Raw genomic sequence first — 21,196 nt, 5'->3', positions numbered from 1 at the left:
AGAGAGGACGGGACGAGTCGGCAGAACAGAGGGTTTGGCGGCAGCGAAACTCTGTGAGACGTTAAAATGACGGACACACGTCACCGCGTATCTGTCCAAACCCACAGAATGCACAACACGCCAAGAGCGAACCTCAGGATCAACTACAGGCTCCGGGTAACGACGCCGTGTCCGCGCAGGTTCCCCCCGGCGCACGTGGGCGGCGCTGGTCACCGGGGAGGCCGGGCCCGCGCGGGGCAGGAGGTACCCGGGAAATCTCCGTACCTCCCCTCAGCCTGACTGCAAACCGCAGCTGCTCTAAAAGCCAAAGCCGGTTTTAAACAAGGGAGCTGAAGGCGAACTGAAGGCGTGGACGTGAACAGGCGCTGTAAGCGTGGGCGCGCTCCCGGGCACGTGTTCACCAGCAGCGTCGCTGAGATGGAGTCGCTCGCTCACTCTCCCCGGAGCCCAGGCTTTCATCTCTAATCCTGTCCTTTCCACGGAAAGGAACCAGGAGCCTCAGAGTTGATTTCGCATCTTGGGGTAGAGAGAACTGGGGGTGGGCCTGGAAAGCACTGTCACCAAAGAGCAACGGGCTCTGGCCCACTTGAGATGCTGTTTAAGACGACGCAGGAGCCAGCTGAAAAGGGGCCCCACTGGCCGCACTACGACAACTCGAACAGTAAAAAGAAAAACTTTAATTATAATTAGCTAAATCATAATTAACCAGTTATAATTAACTAAAGCAAGTTTACGAAGCCCTAATCACATAATGACCCTCCAAGAAAAGAGGAGTTCCTCTTCTCCAGTGACAAGCGCTGCATCCAAGTTGATTTTATTCAAAAAGGAAGGTACAGGGACTGGCAACAGCCCCCACCTCCCAAAGAAAGCCAGGATCTTCTCACCAACAAAACGTAACGAAGCTGGATCCGGGGGACGGATGTCTTGCTATTTTCCCAGTAACCACTAGTAAGACAGCATCCCCACCACTCCCACCCCACACCCCTAAAGGGTGCTCGTTTTAATAAATACTCTCCTATTACCTACAAATCATTAAAGAAATGTGTCAAGACGTGGATTTTACAAGAACAAGAGACCTTCCAATAAACCCACGGCCTTGAGACGTGCACAGAGCTCAAGCCCCGCGGCCGGCTGAGTGTGCTTATTTCTGTTGCTAACACTCACCCAAGGATATTTTTTCCACTGATTTTTAGAGAGGGAGGGAGGGAGAGAGAAACACCGATGTGAGAGAGACACATGGGTCGGCTGCCTCCTGCACGCTCCCCGACCAGGGCCGGGGACCGAGCCTGCAACCCAGGTATGTGCCCCCGACCAGTCATCGAACCCGAGACACTTCGGGGCTCGAGCGGACCCTCTAATCACTGAGCCACACCGGCCAGGGCTCGAATGTGCTTTCAAACTGACTAGAAATTTTCGGGACTCTTCTCTTTGCTTGGGTCAATCTGCAGGCGGGTAGTTTTAACGACTGTCCTTTGTCCTGCGTGTTCTCTAAATGAAATGGACAGAGGTCTTTCCCAGGACAAAGACAGAGCAAAGGCAAACACACCTGGCTGTACTTAACTGTCGTAGAAAAGGCCAGGGTGAGAAACAGATCTCCCTGCTCCTGTTAAAACCTCCCACCAAGCCTGACTTGCCTTCACATCTCACAGGAGACGGTGTGGGGGGATGGTTGACTGTGGGGCTTACTACTCCTCGAGCAAGAAAAAATCAAGTTCCAGAATTTCAGCTTTGTGGCGACGTTCCAAGCAGAGGTGACAGAAGTGAAACGCCCGAGGAAGGGCTGTGTTTGGGGCGCTCTGGGAACAGCACGGAGGCCGGTGTGGCTGGGCCCAGGGAGCAAGGGGAAGGGTAGAAGACATGGTTGGACGGGCAGCCAGGTATGGACTCTGGATTTTATTTTAAGTATCCCTGGAAGCTTCGGATGGTGGACAGAAGGAAAGCAGTGGGAGAACAGCAGAGGAGCGAGGGTGCGTAAGAGAAGAGCTATAGGGATGGGCCAGGGACGCTGAGCGGAGAGGGAGCGAGGGAGGGAGACACAGCCGTGGGCAAGACCACCCGACTGGGGGGCTCCACACGGCTCGTGTGCACGTTAGGAGACGTGAGCTGGGAAAAGAAGGGGCAGTGAGTCGAGGGGACGGTGGCTGAAGGGAGGTTTCTGGAAGTGAAACAGCGGTTGTCCTAGAAAGTGACACAGTGACAAAGGCTGAAGCGTGACCAGGAGAACAAGTGGCTGGGGTGGGCTGGCAAATACGATTTCTGAGGAAAATCAAGGAGCCCAGGTTCTGGGTACCGAATAGATTACTGAAATTGGCAACGGGAGCCCTGGCTGGTGTGGCTCAGTTCCGAGCACTGTCCTGTGCGCGGGAGATTCCTGGTCGGGGCACACGCTCGGGGGCTGCGGGCTCGGTCCCCGGTAAGGGGTGTGCCGGAGGAGCCGATGGATGTTTCTCTCATCACTGACGTTTCTCTCTCGCCCTCCCTCTCACTTCCTCTCTCTGAAATCAATAAAAACATATTTTTTAAAACTGGCAACGGGAGCAGCAGAGGAGAGTGGGAGGCGGGTGCTCCACCTTCAGAAACGCTCAGGAAGGCTGCTCATCAAAGGGACCTGTGGGCCAGTCTGGCGGCAGCTTTAAAAGGACGTATCGTCATTACGTAAAAAACGTCACTTTAGAACTTCAAAGACTTTCACCAGGAAGTCACTGTGTACAGTATAGAAAAAAATTATGCTAAGGGGGGGGAAACCCACATGAAAGGAACTAGTGGGGAACTTATATAAACCCAACGGTAAAGTAATGCGCCGGTAAATGCGCACCCAAGGGCGACGTGTGGAATTCTGACCGCCCAGGCTTCACCCTGTCGCTCGGCCTAACCAGACCTGCTGGGAGGAGGGATGGGAATTGCAGAACATTCGAGAGCTTTCCAAGAACTGTAACTGCGTAACAGCAACACATCTGACGCCGAAAGTATTGTACGGAAAACTACGTTTTAAAATATACGGCACTTTCTAGCTTTTCTCTAAAAGCTGCATGACATTCTATATGCATCGAGACGACACTACTTCAGAGAAAAGGCCTGTGGCCACATCGAAACCCTACTCCATGGCTGATGAAACACTGCCAGGGGCACCACTTCCCACATAAGCCTCCTCTGAAGACAGCATGAAGTCTCATCCCTCTGACAACTTACTAAATCGCTACCTTGGGATGAATTTTGGAGACTACCTTGGGCAGCCCACTCTACCTACCTTTTGCAGGTACACAACGCACAGTGGCCTAGTTAAGTCGCCTGAAAGTCCAGCGGACAGACCAGAAAGCGCTGGGCACGGCCTGCCCCGGCATTTCACAGCATCGGTCACCCGGGGAGCTGTTCGTTTCCCTCACACACGACAACACAGTCAGCTCTAAACAAACACCACATGGTTCATAAGCCAGAAATGCGCTCTGAGCTGTCGAACCGGTGGCCCGGAATTACTGTTTACTCCAGTTTTAATCTCCTTTAATAAAACACATCCCTACAGATATTAAGTAATTTCTACGAAATCGGGGCTGTGAGGGGAAAAGGAGGGCTGCACGCTCTCGCTCTGTCCTTAAACGACCTCAGCACGAGACACCAGAACGGAGCCTACGGGCAAAGGCTAAGGGGAAATGAGTGTGCGCGCCCGTGTAATTTGCTCGGCTCCCGTACCTGTCTCCGCGGTGCTTTCTGTCTCTGCCGTCTCCAGCCCGTCCACGCTGTCTTCATCTTCCACAGACGCCTTCCCCCGGCTGCGAGGCCTGCGGGAAGCACAGACACGGCGTTAAACGCGAACTGCTTAGTATTACACTCAATAGAAAAGTACACAGAATAAGACGTAGGCAACTATTCTAACGTTTTATCCCATTAAACAGTAATATTTAATGACTCGGCCATTCCCGCCCAAACCCTGGCCTGTCCGTGTCGCCACAGCTGGCGTCCCAGGTCACTCTGCGTTTTAGGCCCAGCCCCTCACTGAGCCAACCTTCGGACAACGCCCTCGGTCTAGAGTCATGGTTCCTTTCAAAGTTCATGCACCAGCTACACCACTACGTCTAATGAAGTTAAGGACTGATGCGCAGACAGGTGTGTTTTAAAGAAAGTGATGCACGGCCCTGTCAGCCACTCAGAGAGAGAAAATTATAAGGAGTAAACATGATCTAATCGTATCCACCTTGCAAGTGGGATGAAATTTAGTTTATAAACACTTCAGTGAAGTAAACATAAGAGTCGGGGTGACGTGGGATTCTCTGACCCAGTGCAATTAAAAACAAAACAAAAACTAAGGCCTTTAAATTTTTTCATGTCTCGTAAATAAGTGACAGAAATGAGTCAAAAAATTAAAGCACATAAAATAAGAAAAAAACATGACACTACATATTAAAAAAACTTAGGAATGAACAAAGCAGTATTCAGATTTCAGCACATTAAATTATTTAATACTTTAAAAAAAAGATACAAATGAACTCAGTGTTTAGTTGAAAAACATTGAAAGAATAGAAAATAATACAGGATTAATATGAAACAAATAAAGCAAAAGGCTGTTTTAAACAATAGGAAAGACATTTAAATAAATCTTACTTTCAAAAGCATGATCAACAATTAAAACCAATAAAGGAGATATAAGAATCTTTAAATAAGAATTTTTAATCTCAGAGGGATGGAGGAGGGCCGGTGGGTGTAGGGGGAGGGATTAACCAAAGAATTTATATGTGTATATGCACAACCAGGGACACGGACAATGGAGAGAGACTGGGGAGGGGGGTGGGGTGGAATGGGTCATTGGGGAGAAAAAGGGACATCTATAATATTTTGAACAAAAAGAAAAAAAAAATTTTTTTAAGTGACCAAAGTCAAAATCATTTTATAGGTGAATTATTGCAAACTGTCAAAAAGTCACCTCTACCCTAAAAATACAATTAAAAAGAAACACCTGAACCAAAACACTAACAAACATACGGTGTCCCAAAGAAATGTACACACACCTAACAGCTGACAGCTCAACTGATAGTTTCCTTCTTTTCAGATTTAACCCATTGGAAGTAATAATTATTCAAAGTGTGTATAAATTTTGGGGAGACACCCTGTATAGCCAAAAAAAATATGTATTTAAAAAATAAATCTTGCCCTGGCCAGTGTGGCTCAGTTGGTCGAGCGTCACCTGTGCACCAAGAGGTCACCGGTTCAATTCTCGGTCAGAGCACATGCCCGAGCTGCTGGCTCAATCCCCAGTCGGGGCGTGCGGGAGGCAGCCGACTGGTGGTTCTTTCTTATCAATGTTTATTTTTCTCTCTCTCTCTCTACCTCCCTCTTTCTGTCTAAAATCAATTAAAACATTTTTTTAAAATCTAAATAATACAGACTAAATATAACCAGAATACAAACGTGATTTAATATTGGGAATTTTTCAATATCACATACCAGGTCAAACAGCCAAAACAGCAAAATTTCAAATTTCATGAGGGGAGGGGAGAAAGAGGCAGAACTAAATATGAGAAAACAGAGACGTAATGCTCTGTATTAATCTCATAAATTAAAACCAATTTGAGTTCCTAAAATAATATAGACGACTTCTACTTAAAGCCGCATGGGAGTAAGAAAATTCAAAGTTACCCTCCAGCCACCAACAACTAGAGAACCAGACGAAATATAAGAAAGAGCCATTGTTGGACACTGGACAACAGGCTGGGACAGGACTGTAATCCCTGGACAAAGGGAAACAAACAAGGTGAGCCCCCAATCACAAAGGCTGGCTGCATGGAGTTCATTTAAACTGTAGCCGAGAGGGGAACTCAGACACTGGCCACTGTGCTGAGAAGGGGGAGACAGACCATCAGTCCAGGAGGCTACAAATTACAGGACAGAATCTCTGTGCTGTGCAGGGAAAGAGCTCTCCAGAAACCCGCATAAGGGTCCCCGTGAGTTTTTATCTGGATGCCAATCTGTATAATTGTGCTGTAAAACCCCGTAAGGCTGGACAAGAGCAACTTCAAAGACCAATTGCAGAAGAGCTGCGACGCACACAAGTCCCGGAGATCACAGAGCCGAGTGCTGAGGCCTCACCAGCTGGATGTAACGCATTCAGTAGGGACGACAGTGGAACCAACACACCTTTGGAAGTAAGGCTAACAGACGTTACCCTGACCTGAAAGAGCTGACAGCTAAGTCCCGAGAGACCCCAAATGGTCCACAACTAACTTCGCTGCCAGGCAAGGAAAAAAAGCTGAACACTCACGAAAGCATGACAAAACCTAGCTCTCAGCAGCAACAACATCAAAGCAGGCGGCACCCGGGAAAGGTTTACCAGGTATACCAAGAAGCAGGTTCGCAAGTCGGAATCAGGAGGAAAACCAAGGAATGGAAACAGAAGACAACGAAGAACGGACAGGACGGGCCGTGAAACCAGCTATCTCGAGCCTCGTGTGCTCAAGAACCTACCAGAGTGGACTTGAGGAGAGAAACAGAAAATACTAAATACAAACAAAATGGAACTCGTGGGGTAACACCAAAAGATAACATCAAATGAGAATTTCACCCTGAAAGATTAACATCTGATCAGAAATGGCAAAAGAAAAGATAGCTGACTTTAAAGACAGAGCAAAACAATATATCCAAAATTAAAGGGTAAACAGCTATAGGCAACCTTACCCAGCCTTTTTGGTTTTGTTTTTTTTTTTTTTTTGGTTAATTCTCAACCGAGGATATTTTTTCCACTGCTTTTCAGAGAGACAGTGGTGGCCGGGGGGGGGGGAGACACGACACACACATTGACATGAGAGAGACAGATCTTTGGTTGCCTCCCACATGCGCCCCAATCAGGGCAGGGAGAACCTGCAACCCAGTGTTTTGAAAAGAGAAAAACAAAATTTTCAATAGAAAAACAAAGAGTAATAAAAACTATGACCAGCAATAAAAATTTACAAAAAGAATGAAATGCCCTTTAAACACACTGCCGACTGTCAACCTCACTCACAATTTTAGGAACAGAAATAAAAGCAAGGAGTTAGCCTTTTACATATCAAATTAGCAAAGGGCGCTAACGCCCTCACCTGGGCAGGTTACAGACGAGCGTAAACTGGACAACCACCCGGACAGTCTCCTACGTAAGGAGCGTCCAGGACGCAGCTTGTGGTCTCGTGTGTCCAAGTCTTAGAGAAAAACCACCCGGGAAAAATAAAGACCACGTCGCTGTGCGAGTGACTGTCAGGGCGAATCTACGAAGCCTTAAGGGCGCTGCAGCCAAAGCAAAGAGAAAAGCCAGGAGTGACCACAGGCCCATTAAATGGCCAGGAATCGTCCCGGCAGCGCGACCGGGCTCGGAGACTACACGGCATCGCGCCTCCCGCGGAGCCTCCCCGCTGAGGACCCCGCCGAGCTCCCGGGGCTGGACCGTGCGGCGGGAAAACTGTATCGTTATTACCATCAACAGAGCTTTCCAACCAGTACCTGAAGGTACCGTCTTCTTACTGTTGTTTTATTTTTACCACTTTACAGCCCAAGGATTTACAGCGGTAAACAGAGAGCCGTGGCGTGAGCATTTGTTAACAACGACGCTTCGAAAGCCAGAAACAAAAAGCAGGAGGAAGAGACCCCCACGGGGACAAGTGTTTCAGAAGGCCCTTGACGCAAAAAATGACAGACTTTAAACTCACGTCCATTTTGTTTACCTGAAATTTCCTTTTAAATAAGTCTTCTTGCGGGGAGGGACACGTGGGAACTACTTTATGTGCAATTCTATAAACCTAAAACTGCCTTAAAAAATTAAATCTATTTTAAAAAATGCATTGACCCATTTAAAAAAAACAACAGCAACTTCTTATGTTCTAGTAAACTGTTTCAAAACAATGTTTTGTGGTGAAATATAGAACAGGATAAAAGAAAGCACAGAAATAAATGTGGGAAAGGGAAATTTACTTAAAAAGGCCCGAGAATCAAAACAGCACCAAATTTCTCAGCAGAAACACTGTAAGTAGAAAATGGGGGGGGGGGGGGGATCTGACAAATAATACGTATAAAATAAAATGACAGAAACAACTCCAAACATACACAATTATCAACAAGCGGCGATTGTAAAACATGGGAACGATAGTCCCCAGTAGAAAGACAGAAACTACCAGACCAGATTTATAAACAAAACAGTTTTAAACGATGACCAGACCTTTAAGCATAAAAGCAAAAGATAGTGGAAAATAAAGTTAGAGGGAAAATACTTAAAAGGTGTTCAATCTCGCAGACAATCAGAAAAATGAAATGTGCGACGACGTTAAGATGTTTGTCTCCTTCTACACTGGGGATGCTTCAAATCCGATCACACCGAGCCGGTGAAACCTAAAGCCACAGGAACTTCTCGAGGTTCACGGGTGGGGGCGGAACTGGTGCCACTGTTCCGAAAATCACTCGCCGTTACCCAGGAGAGGTGCCCTGGCACGGTTTTAGCCACAGCTGAGAGTAAGAGAGATTTTAAATTACGACCAAGTACAAACGCGACCAGCCAGAGACGCCACCCAGGCAGCGTCCGGAGACTCGGGAAGGAAGTTCCCTGAAGGCAAATCTGAGACCCAGGAGGGGATGGAGAGGAGGGACACGAGCGGACGTGTCACTATTTCTAAACTAAACTATACATAATTATATGTAAAGTCAGACAGAAGGAACACGAAATTTCACAACTTAAAGGTAACTTAGAGAGGAAGCTCCCTCCCCTCCAAAGGCCCAGCCCCCTCCAGCCCCTAGCTGCTCCCAAAAGGCCCTGGACTCCGTCTCCGCTTCCCCCGAGGCCCACCCACTCAGCGCTACTGTGTCCCACTGTGTCCTACGGCGACATCTCTTTTCCAGAGGCCTCTCATGGTTATTTAAACTGATTTGCTCATTAATATTCGAGCAATAGGGGTTTTTCCCTTCCCTTTTCCTTTTATCCGCTACGCTCCCTGGGGCAGAGCCGCCTCTACGGTGTTCCCGCCTGCCCATTTGTACCCCTCTCGATGTGACCGGCACACGCCCGATGCTGCTTCCCGGTCTCACGTTCCCTACCCGTTAATACGAGACAATAACGATGAACTTCCATGAAACACAATTAACAAACTCAAGTTCCAGTATTTCCTTCACTCTGAAACAAAAACTTATCTTTAAGTCCCGGGTTCTGGGGGAGGGGGTGTCTATGTTCTATTTTCAACTTCAAGAACCCTCTCGTGAACCCTTCCTTCCGTAGCCTGGCCTTTAAAAAGAACCCACATGCGGTACGTGTCCCCCCATCTTCCATTCACCCCTGTCCGAGGCCCCACAACACAAAGGAAACGTCCTCCAAGGCCACCTCCTGAGTGACTTCCAAACTCCACCTTCCCTTTCAGCAGAACCAGTTTTCCCAAAACATTTCACAGAAGCCATTGAAAAAAACCCAAAACCTAGTTACATACAAAAATATGTATTGATAATGTGAAATCTTGAATTTATTTCAAAATAACCCAGGAGGGGAGGGGAGGGGAGGGGAGGGGAGGGGAGGGGAGGGGAGGGGAGGGGAGGGGAGGGGAGGGGAGGGGAGGGGAGGGGAGGGGAGGGGAGGGGCAGAAGAAACATGAATGACTGACCACAGGGGCAGCTGCCAGGAGGCAGCCGATCAGTGACCCATAATTGATGCTTCTATCTCTCTCTCTCTCCCCCTTCCTCTCTCTGAAATCAATAAAGATATATTAAAAAATAAAAATAAAAAATAATAAAAACAGGAATCTCTCTGCTTTTATACACGTTTAAAGATCCGTGATGAACAGTTCCTAGAAATACTGATCTACTACTTGATGGAACTGCACGTCCACGAGGGCATCTGAAGTGGTATCACAGAATCAGTGTCGGCAGGATTTACTCAACTTGATGCCAGTGAAGGAATCCCCCCAAACATCCCCGATGAGACATCCAGCCTCTGCTACAGTCAACGCCCAGCGGAGAGGCAAGTACGAGTAAGGGACAGCCCTCGGCCTAAAAACTGTGCACATGGAAACAGCAGAACGTCTCGGTACAGCGAACGCAACCAAGAGCTGAGCGGGGAGCACTGTGGCGAAGACGCAGGAGGAAGGGCGGGCGGGGGGCGGGGGAGGGCGCCTTGGGGTGGGGGTGAGGGTAGAAGTCAGCCACGGGCAGGGAGAACAAGCGCTGGCAGGTGCAATGGACCCAGGACCCGAATGCCACACAGAGGTTTGGACGAAACTCAGCAGAGAGGCTCTGAACGTTTTATGGCAAAAAAGTACGAGAACCGAGTACACCCGGGAAGAAATAACCCCGTCGGTCTAATAATCCAGATTAGAAAATGAGACCCAAAGGAAGCGCTCGACGGACATCTCACCCCATGATGGAGCAGCCTGGTCAGCGCAGGTTCTGCGCTGCTTTTAATTCGAGCCAAAACAGGACTGTTCGTTTACTGGACATATACTGGGGTGCTGGCTGTGTGCCGGGCACCGTTCTGGGGATCCAATGACTCTTCCTTAGTAGCCGTGGCTCTGTAACAAGAGCAGTGGATCTCGACTGGGAAGGGGACATTTTCACACACGCACGAGCACACACACATGCACGCACGCACACATGCACGCACAAGCACACACACACGCACGCACACATGCACGCACGAGCACACACACACGCACGCACACATGCACGCACAAGCACACATGCACGCATGAGCACACACACGCGCACGCACACATGCACGCACGAGCACACACACACACATGCACGCAGAAGTGGCAACGTCTGAAGACGTGGTGGGTGGAGTCGGGGAAGCTGCCAGACATCCCTCATGCACAGAGCAGCCCACAGGAGGCGGCAGCCGCCCCGAACCTCAAGAACCTCGAGGTGCCAGGACGAGCGGCCCGGGCGGCACCGCCCCTCTTCCCGGCGGTGATCCGGGTCACTTCCACTTTCTCTTACTTCTGTTCCGCAACGGAGGCCTTAAACATCTCACGAGACGCACACCACGTTACTACTAAACACACCATGATCTTGGGGTGGGGCTTGAAAGTTTCCATAAGCCACATTTTACAGCAACTGTCAGAAAGACAACTGTCTGCCTCTCATGCCATCTACCGCTCTCGGAAGATCAGGCTCGGGGCGCTCAGTAACGTTTGTTCCTCCCCCCGGGTGTCCCTGCAGCAGTCACCACAGCCGGCCCCTTCTTCCCAGGTCCTGCCTCGCGCCCACCTCAGGGGCTCCCCTCCAGTCCCAGCCGTCACGGGGGGGGGGGGGGGGGCCTTCACTCCTGCCTTCTCCGCAGCTCTGCCTGCCTCCCGAGGGCCTGCGCACCAACGCTGCACCGTTTACCTGGGCGACACGCCTTGAGGTTGCCTACAACGTGCCACGCTAGAGCCCAACCCCTGGGGCGTGGCATTCACGGTCTTTTTATTTTTTAATATGTTTTTTAATTGATTTTAGAGAGAGCGGAAGGGGGAGAGAGAGAGAGAGAGAGAGAGAGAGAGAGAGAGAGAGAGAGAGAGACATCGACTGGCTGCCGCCTACATGCCCCCTCCTGGGGATCGAACCCGAAGCCTAGGCGTCCGCCCGACCAGGAATCGGACCTGCCACCTTTGGGGAGCAGGACTTACGCTCAACCAACCGCGCCACGCCGGCCAGGGCAAGGTCTTCTTTAAACAACTGGCCACAGTCCGCTTTTTTTATTCTTTCTCCCAGGACTACCCCAGGAATCTTCTTTTTCAGCAAAATGAATTATTCTGGGGCACACGCCCAACCTCTCCAGGTCAGAGAAATCAAAAGCCACTCGGCTTCCCTCGGACACAAGCTAAGCTTTCGGCTCAGAGCAGCAGCGAGGGCCCGGCCTCTCCTCGCTCGCTGTGCTTATTCGGAGCACCCCCGATCCACCGCCCCCCGAACTCATCGACCCTCCAAACTTACCATCTTTTCAAACAATCCTCACGGCACCGTAACAGTCGCCTCTACCAACCCCGCCCCGCCCCGCGGCCTGTCCCGGCCCGAGCGCGCCGTCTCCCTTCTGCTGGTCCCTTACACGCGGCCGCTGCGGGGACGCCGGAGTGGGCCGTCAGCCGGGTGGCGGGCAGGAGCACGCACGTGCCCGGGCCGATCGCCGGGCTCTTTTACAGGTTAGGAAGAAAAACGAACCACCAACAACAAAACCAAACAATCCCCAGCATTAGCAAGAAAACCAATAAACCGGCACTTTCGTGTATTACTGGTAGGAGCACAAACTGGGATGATTACGCCGCAGAGATTTTTGTGAATATGAGAAGTCGTTAAAATCTACACACCCCGCGGCCCAGGAATCCCACGCAGGAATCCATCACGAGCAAACACTAAGGCACACAAAGCTTTAGCTGTTGGGATGCTCATCTGCACAGTTTCTCTCTCAAAGACTGAAAAAAAAAAAAAAAAACCACCCCTCCTTGTCCACCAAGAAAAGACCATTCAGGTGCGTCACTTCCCAGCGAGGTGAAGCCCTGCAGCTGCCGACCTCCGGCAGCACCGTGGTGACTGACGCGGGATCTTCCTACGACGGCCCCTTTTCAGTGTAACAATATAAACAAGATGGCCCTGGCCGGTGTGGCTCAGTGGTCGGCGTGTCGGCCTGCGGGCGGATGGGCCCGGGTTCGATTCCATTAGGCCTGAAATCTGTTTCGGAATAACACCTGAGAGAAGTGGGTAACAGCAGCAATAGGCCATGTGTCACTAGTTGTTTAAGCTGGTGACAGGCACTCGGGGTTTCACTGGACTATCCTCTACCCATTTGTGTTTGGGAAACTTTTCTGTGACAGTTAGAAAAACAGGTGGGAAGGGAAAAGGGGTGACTATAGTGACTGTAAGCCTGCTGAATATCAAGGCAGATGGAGGGGAGGAAAAGCGATCACAATCGTAGGCAGCAGCAACCTGGAAAAAATTATTTTAGCGCAAAGACGACCTCTGCTGAGGGAGAGCCACCAAGAGGAGGAAGTTCCAGGACAGGCGGAGGGCGGGGTGACGGGAAGCCACGGGCACACACGGCTTCCAGCCGCATGGACCCCGCAGGAGAGAGAATGCCGCCGGGTTCAAATCCTGACTCCCCGGCTCACTCCCTGCCCTAGTTTCCTCGGATGTTAAACAAGAAACAAAGGACAGTAACAGTCTACTTACAGAACTTCTGCACGAATTAAATGAGTTAATGCGATTATAACATACGATTCTCCTAAAACAGTACTGCCTACAAGTTCTCAGTAAATGCTAAGTGCTCCCCTCTGCCCCCACTTTACAGGTGGGAGCACAGGCCCCAAGAGGGGAAGTGACCTGAGAACATATCTAGGCTGAGTGCTTCCGGCAACGGCGGGCTGGCCGCCATTCACAAACGCGCCTCCCGGCACGCGGCTGCCCTCCCCAACTCCCCCACCACGCGTCTGACTTCCAGGTAACGACAGGTGGGCAGGAGGGACCGGCACCCCCTTCACGACGCCCCCGCCCTGCCCCAAGCCTCCATGCAACCCTGCACCCCTCTCCCCACCTGCCCAGAGGCATCCACGCCCAGGGCAATCCTGGGAGCAGAGGTAACTGTTACTGTCCTAACCCCTGAGATCTCGGGGTTCATCTGTGGCAGCAGCTGGCTTCTGGTGGACCCCTCACTATGATCAGATCATTCCTCTTCCTAACAGGCGAGAAACTGACGCTCGGAGGGAGTCGTGGCCACGCAATCGCTACGTAGCTCCCAGGATCTGAACCAGCGCAGGCTTAACACAGAGCTCAGCTCCTACGAGTCTCCTACGACCGGCAGACCAGTACGTGGAACCAGGATTTCTAATTTACAGAGGACACATTCATACAGAATTTCGTTCTGAAGTTCTAAAAAAAAAATCACTTTCTCTCCGAGAAACAAGTAAAGAACAATGTTACCTTAAATCAAAAAGGTATTAATAGCCCCCCAAAAGTTTCAGTGGGGCTTTACAACAGACAGGAGGTACATGGGGATATTTTTAAATACCGTGTCCATGAGAGAGACTAGGCTTCCTTACCATTGCACGTAACCATATAGAGTTTTAATTTTCTAATCCAACTTTTCCTGTTTGATTTTACTTGAGCCTTCCCTATTTATTGACAATTATATAGCATGATTTATAATATTGTCACTTTTAAAATAGGATTCAATAAGTGAAAAAAATCACTATTTCAATCACCGCTGAACTGCACCTCCATCAGTAATCAAGATGTACCCATGAAAAGAAGTGCAAGACATACTACTATGGAGCAAAAGCAAGTTACAGGACAGTGTTTACGGCATAATTCCATTTGTTTTCAAAACACATCTACCTGCCTATATTCTTTTCTGTGCATATACGTCTCTCACCTACAAATGAAAAGCCTCGGGAAGGAACACGAGGCAGTTTCCAGTGATGTCCTCTGGGGAACAGAGCTCAGCTCGCGGTTGATACCTTTTGTTAGAGTTTGAATTTACGACGAGCATGTGAACTTTTAGAGCAAGAAATGCTGTCAAATAGGACACATCTATGATTTACAGTAACGTAAAGTGATCAAACTCCCCAAATCCCACATTACGGTGATCTACAGGGAAGCACCTAGGCTGGGATGAAACATTGTAGCCCTTTTTAATAAATGTATCGCCTAATCCGCTTCACTCATATGTATGGATACACAGGGTGTCCGCAACAATGTATACACTTTAACAGCTGACAGCTCAATTTTGAAAATGAAAAGTATTTTAATAAACACTGCCTTTATAATTATCCAAAGTGTATGTATACATTTTGGGGGGACACCCTATATATGTCTGTTTATATATCTGTAAGTCTATTTTAAAACAAACACACAAAACAGTATATTCTAATCAGGAGATTTTGATCACAGTTAACCGAGCACATTCCTTTTTGTGAAACAGTTCTAATCTGGGTTATAGCAGGAAAAATAGTATGTTAGAATTCTAAAACACTTCTCTCTGGGTTTCAGACTTTACAATGTTTGGAGGACTATTTTAGTCTTTAGGTTTTGTTCAGATGTTTCAGACCCTTCAAGAGACAAGAGCAATTCAAAACCAAGTATCATCTGTCAAGCACCTCACTGTGTCCTAAGCGCTATTTTAAAATTATTTCACATTCATCAAAATAGCATTTGTCAAGAGCTCAGAGGTGGTTATTATTGTAATTACAGTATATTAAGAGATAATGTTCCTTCACCTAGAATCTTGTACAACTGGATGACAGCGAAACAGGAAACAAAGTCTTACTACCTGTGTTAACAGAACTGGGGGAGGGGAGATCACAGTAAAGATAATCCAAAACAGCGAGCGTTCAAAATGAATTATATTTGACTCTGAAATGTTGTTTTAACCTGCTTGCTTTAGTCTGAGAAACTTTCTGATAGTTTGAAAATTCAAAGTCAAAATATGTGCGAAGCCCGGCCGGGCGTGGCTCAGTGGCTGAGCATGGACCTATGAACCAGGAGGTCGGGGTTCGATTCCTGGTCAGGGCCCAGGCCCAGGTTTTGGGCTCGATCCCCAGCAGGGGGCGTGCAGGAGGCGGCCGGTCGATGACTCATCATTGATGTTTCTCTCTCTCTCACCCTTCCTCTCTCTGAAATCAATAAAAACATGTTTTTTAAAAGAAGAAAAGACACCCTTCCACCACCCCTGGAAACTGAAAATACAACAAAAAGCAGAAATTACACACCAAGAACCTCAAGAAGTCTTTCGTCTTCAGGTGATGGCGCCTGGACCAGGTTAACAGGGCAATCGGTATGTAGGGGGCCGAGGGGAGCCCAACAGAAAGCATTTTAAAACCATCTACTGAAACACATGCAGTGGCATTTCTCATCAGAAAAGATGATCCCTCGTGATCTCTCCTTGATAACAATGGTATTCTTGGGCTTAAAAAATAATAAAATTGGGGAAGTTTTAATTTATAATTCAGATGTATGGATCTAGGCAAGATTTCATCTGAATTGGTTTACAATTTTAAAAGTTACTAAAAGCTTGTCATCACAGCCCTGGCTGCTCAGCTCAGCTGGCTGGGACGGTGTCCCAGACACCGAGGGGTCAGAGGTCAGAGGTCAGAGCCCAGTCAGGCTGTGTACAGGAGGCAACCAATCAGTGTTTCTCTCCCACACCGACGTTCCTCTCCCTCTCCCTTCCTCTCTCTCTAAAATCAGTTAAAAAAAACAAGCCTGCACTCAGACTTGCCCTGAGCAGGTTAAAACAAGTGGAATGGTCCGGCTTTAACTTGATTAGTAAAACTTCCTATACTTTTATACACTTTAGTGGATGCATGAAATTTTCACTTTAGAAATTCATTCCTAAAACTACCAGATTGGGTTGAATCGTGTCCCCAAAATTCATGTCCATCTCAGAACTGCAGCCGTGTCTGAAAACAGTCTCTGCAGATGTGATCGAGTTAGGATGAGGTCGCACCGGAGCAGGATGGGCCCTCAGTCCAGTGCGGCAGTGTCCCTACAGGCAGAGAAAATCTGGGCACAGACACGCACAGACACACGGGGGCAAGGACACGCGGCGACAGGGACAGAGGCTGAAGTGGTGCAGCCGCAGGTCAAGAAACACAGAGGACTGGCCAGCGGAAGGACTTACACGCACAACCCACGGACACAGACAGCGTGGCCGATGGCCTGGGGCGGGGCAGGGCCGGTGGAGGGGACAGTGGGGGGAAGGTGGGGGACATCTCTAATAGTCTCAACAATAAAGACAGACGATTGATTGATAGATGATAGATAGATAGACAGACAGACAGACAGAGATAGGATAGAAAGACAGACAGACAAACAGAAGGCTCGGGACAGGCCCCCCTCAGAGCCTCCAGAGAAAGCAGCCCGGCCCACACCTGGATCCCGATGTTTAGCCGAACGCGACGCCCTCGCCGCACGTGGCAGGCTGGCCCGTCACCAGGTGGCTCGGCCACGGGCTCCCCACGCAGCCTCCCCCATTCGAGTGCAAGTGCAGACGGAAGAAAACCTGGTTCCTGACACCAGAACAGGTCCTCCTCCTGGGACAAGCTGAGGATATTCCAACTCACCCTTGGGCGAGGGCCCACGGAAACCACGTGGCGGACAATAGGGAACAGAGGCTCTGGTGATACTCACGTCGCTCTGTGTAAAAACCCAAGGACCGCGCCGCGGAGGCGTCCGCCCCACCTGTGCCTACAGCCTCACCAGCGGCACCTGCCCGGGGTCCCAAGTCAACCCCTCGCCCCAAAGGCACCCCCTCTGTAAGGACCGCGCCCCGCCGCTGTCCCCTCCCACAAGCCTGTGAACGAGCCGCAGCCTCGGCCCCTCAGCGCCTCGTCCCCGAGCCTGCCTCCTCTCTGGCTTCTTCGGGAAGCCTCACCGGTCACTCGCGGCTCCACGTCCTTACCTCTCACTCGCCACCGAACCTTCTGCAGCCCGGCTAACAGCCCAGGTCCCGGGTACGCGATGGACTGGGGGTCTCTGAGACACCGTGGGCTGTCCTCACCGTCCCCAGAGCCGCTCCTGACCCACCCACCCGGGGCTCCGTAGCGTCCCTACAAACCTCCCCTCCCTGCTTCTCCGGCTGGTCCTCCGCCTCCCGACAGTGTTTCTTCTGACCGCTGGGACCCTCCTCACCAGACAGGCTCTACTTCCCTCAGCCTCTGCCTTCACGCTGGCTCTCGAGGTCACCCCACGACCCACGTACCCAAAGACCCAGTGGCCGCCTTCACCCGAGTGCCACACAGGCACCTGCCATTCAACACACCCAAGACTGAACTCGGCATCGTCTGGCTTCGACCCAAATTTGTTCCATCTGCCTGGAAACGCCGATCGTGTCAGTTTCCCCCTCTAAGTCTCCCCCACTAGTCACACCCCTGAAACCTCTTCGACCTGTTGCCGCTTCACCGTCCCCAAAACTGACTTATTTCAGGCTCCCTTTCCTCTCACCTGCTAACACCTGACTGCTTCCAGGCAGACACGCTGAGAAGGCGAATCTGACGCAGCTCCCATCTTCGTCGCGGTCACACACGCCAAGTCAGGGACAGAAACACGGGCTTCTCGCCAGAGCACGGAGGACCCTCCGACACAACCTACGCCCACCAGGTGAGCCTCGCCGGCCACCTCTCCTCCACAGGTTACACGCGTATCACATTTACCCCTTTATCCACCCATCAAAATTCTTGGCCTTTACGTGAGGTTCCCTCTGCCTGGAACACCTCTGGACGGTCTTCACCAGCTTCAGTCTGAGTGTGACCTCGGCCAGGAAAGCGTCAGGTAAGCCTCAGGGGACAGTGGGTGGCTCCTCCTTCCAGCACTCAGAGCGCGTACACACCCCACCGGGTCCACCCGGGCCCGCCACCCGCCTGCGGGATTTACAGGCCCCGCACCTTCCCGCTCTGCAAGCTTCTGATGCCCAGCACAGGGCCCGGCAGAGCCGCAGGTGCTCAGCACCGACCAAATCCAACGTGCGGATCCCCGCACACGGCATTTTAACACATCGACGGCTTAAGACAAACATGAAACTAGTCAACTTTGTACTGAAGAGGCTTTCCCATACTGGTACTTGCACACACACACACCCCAGCCCCGCAGAGGCCAATTCCACCTCTCACAGAAGGAAACTCAGGCCACGGTCGTACAGTCAGGCGAGCACAAGTGCTGAGGCTCAAACCCCCGTCCTAAGGTGTCTTAAAATCCCCCTCTGCTGGATACTAAGAGCCCTGAATGCTTAGCAAATACCTACCAAGCACCTGCTCCGTGCACCTGGCACGTGCATGAGGCAGAACCGTGACCCCGGAAGCAGCCCTCCCTCTGCTCTGGGCACAGACCCTCCCCCCTCCCTCCCTATGGAGTGGGCGTCTTCCTACCTCTGCACCCACCCTCAGGGCACCTCAGGAGGCCACGGCAGGGAGGCAGGGACAGAGTCTGCGTCCAAGGCCTGGAAAATCCTGGCGTTTTCGCTTACGAAGGTTAACCAGGTTGATTCCTCATTACTAAAAGGGCTGTGGGTTAAAAACGGGGGGGAGGAGGGGCCTGTGGATGAAGTAACGTATGTGAAATTACTGGGATGCTAAATCAATGTTAATGAAACATGAATAGTCATTTACAACCTTTACAGAGGTAAGCAGGCCTGGAAGTGTGTTTCATTTTTTGTTCCAATTTAAAAAAAATTTTTTTAGCAATTGGTTAGACTCGCTGAGCAGCTTTCCACGGAGGGACCGCTTCACCTGCTGCCCATCAGTGACATCTGGCCAGTCTAAAGCCATCGTCAAAACACTGACGCTGGACAGAGGAACTCACCACCTACTGCTGCAGACCGACCCCCTCTGGAGTCCCACAAGCCAGGCTGGAAAGGGACACGTGTCTGCAGGGCCCCAGGACTTTGTAACTGGTTGGTGCTCTGATTTCTCCAACGGTCTCTGCAGGACTCAGACCCCCTCGCCACTCACTCCAGCCTGTTCTCCCCCCACACCCTGCTTCACTCACGGAGCAGGATGATCAACGTCTGAGGCTTCCTTACAGCCCAGTCTTTAGAGGGAGGGCTCCGGGGTGCAGTGCACACGAGACACTGAATCTCCTACCACGGCCCGAAAACACTAGAACTTAGGGTTAATAAGACAAAATACTAAATTTAGCTCTCCTAAAATTTGGCAATCCACACCTATGTAATTGATTATCACAGATGCACAGGGTGGGGCAAAAGCAGGGTTACGGTTGTCCGTATGGAAAATAATGCAATAATTATTACATAATACAAGAATAAACTCTTCCGCGTACTCACAGCTGTAAACCTACTTTCGCCCACCCCTGTATACAATTTATTCAAAAAGGAAAATTAAAAGGATACACATGTTGGAGCCACGGATTCAAATTCTTGCTAACGGAGGGACGATTCAAATGCTGGATGGAAGACAACTGCGTGGGAGCCACAATTAGATGGTGAACTCTGGTTAAATCCCACGTGGGGCCGTGACATACAGTGTATCGCGCTTTTAGTAACCAGACTCCTCTCAAACAGGCCGAGCAACTTCCCACCCCGGTGCCACCTGTCCTTAAGTCCTTCCTTCTGTCTGGTGGCCGCCCACTGGCACACGGCTCCTGCCCTTCGCCGCAACTGTCCACTCACCTCACCAGGAAGCCCTCACCGGGCCGCGTAGCGACGGGCGGTCACTAACCACGCTGTAAATCGAAGGCCACGAATTTTAAGCCAAATTATAATACGGGGCTACTGTGAGGAAACACTCAGGTGCCTTTCTCTCTCTCTCCCCCTCTCCCTTCCTCTCTCTGAAATCAATCAATAAATGAAACATTAAAAAATAAAACACCTTCCACGGTAGCTCACAGCTGCTCCAGAAGGGCCCCACTTCCCCACCTGTAACTCACCCGGTTGGTTATTAGTCATCAACCCTGAGTCGGAGGTAAAATGAAGGGCTATGGAACTGGCATTGCTGCCCCTTAAGTGGCTGAAAGGCACTGAGCTTAGCGTTCGGCACCATCTCCCTAAAAGCTCAGGGTTCAATGAACTCGCCCCGAGTCCCGTCAGAACCACCAGGAGGCGGCGCCTGCACTTCGCTTCCCGTGAGCGGTGCTGTGTGGAGTCGTCTGGGTCACACAGCTAATAAGCCGGGACGCTCAGGCTCGAACACGTGGCTGTGTCTGACGAGAGAGCACACACTCAGAACCTTAAAGCTCTGCTGCCCGTCTTTTTTGTTTTGATTTTTTTTAATGTATCTTTATTGATTTCAGAGAGAGGAAGGGAGGAGAGAGAGAGAAACATCAATGATGAGAGTCACCGGTCGGCTGCCTCCTGCGCGCCCCCTGCTGGGGATCGAGCTGAACTGCAACCCAGGCAGGTGCCCTGACTGGGAATCGAACCGCCACCTCCTGGATCACGGGTCGGTGCTCAACCGCGGAGCCACACCAGCCGGACTTGGTACTTTTTTAGAGAGAGAGGGAGAGAGAGAAACATCGATTAGCTGTCCCACTTACTGATGCATTCACTGGTTGCTTCTTGCGCCCTGACTGGAGATGGAACCCGCACCCTTGGCGTAGCCGGACGACATTCTAACCAACTGTGCTACGTGGCCAGCGCGCTGCGCCCCCGTCTCGAAGTGAAGCATGAACAACTCATCACAATAAAACAAAAATCTCGTCATGTAATAACCCAGCCATCGGCCTTGTGGGTGACGGTAGAAAGGAAGGGAGGAAAGGAAGTAGGGTCAACAGATAACCATGGAAGAGA

At 50.4% G+C, this 21,196-nt stretch overlaps 1 protein-coding gene across 13 annotated transcripts in view; it reads right to left on the bottom strand.

The window, feature by feature from the left end:
* The window catches only part of KMT2C (lysine methyltransferase 2C), a 181,885-nt gene that overhangs the window by 128,817 nt on the left and 31,872 nt on the right, over nt 1-21,196 (bottom strand). For all 13 annotated transcript variants that reach the window (XM_081147756.1, XM_081147762.1, XM_081147765.1 and 10 more), the window contains exon 2: nt 3,688-3,776. In XM_081147756.1, the coding sequence (XP_081003882.1) occupies nt 3,688-3,776 (89 nt within the window). The remainder of the gene's footprint in view (nt 1-3,687; nt 3,777-21,196) is intronic.

Source organism: Miniopterus schreibersii (genome assembly GCF_964146895.1).
Source record: "Miniopterus schreibersii genome assembly, chromosome: 9".
In the NCBI taxonomy this organism is placed as follows: Eukaryota; Metazoa; Chordata; class Mammalia; order Chiroptera; family Miniopteridae; genus Miniopterus; species Miniopterus schreibersii.
Note: the sequence above shows the minus strand (reverse complement) of the source record. Positions and strands in the feature narration are given on the sequence as shown.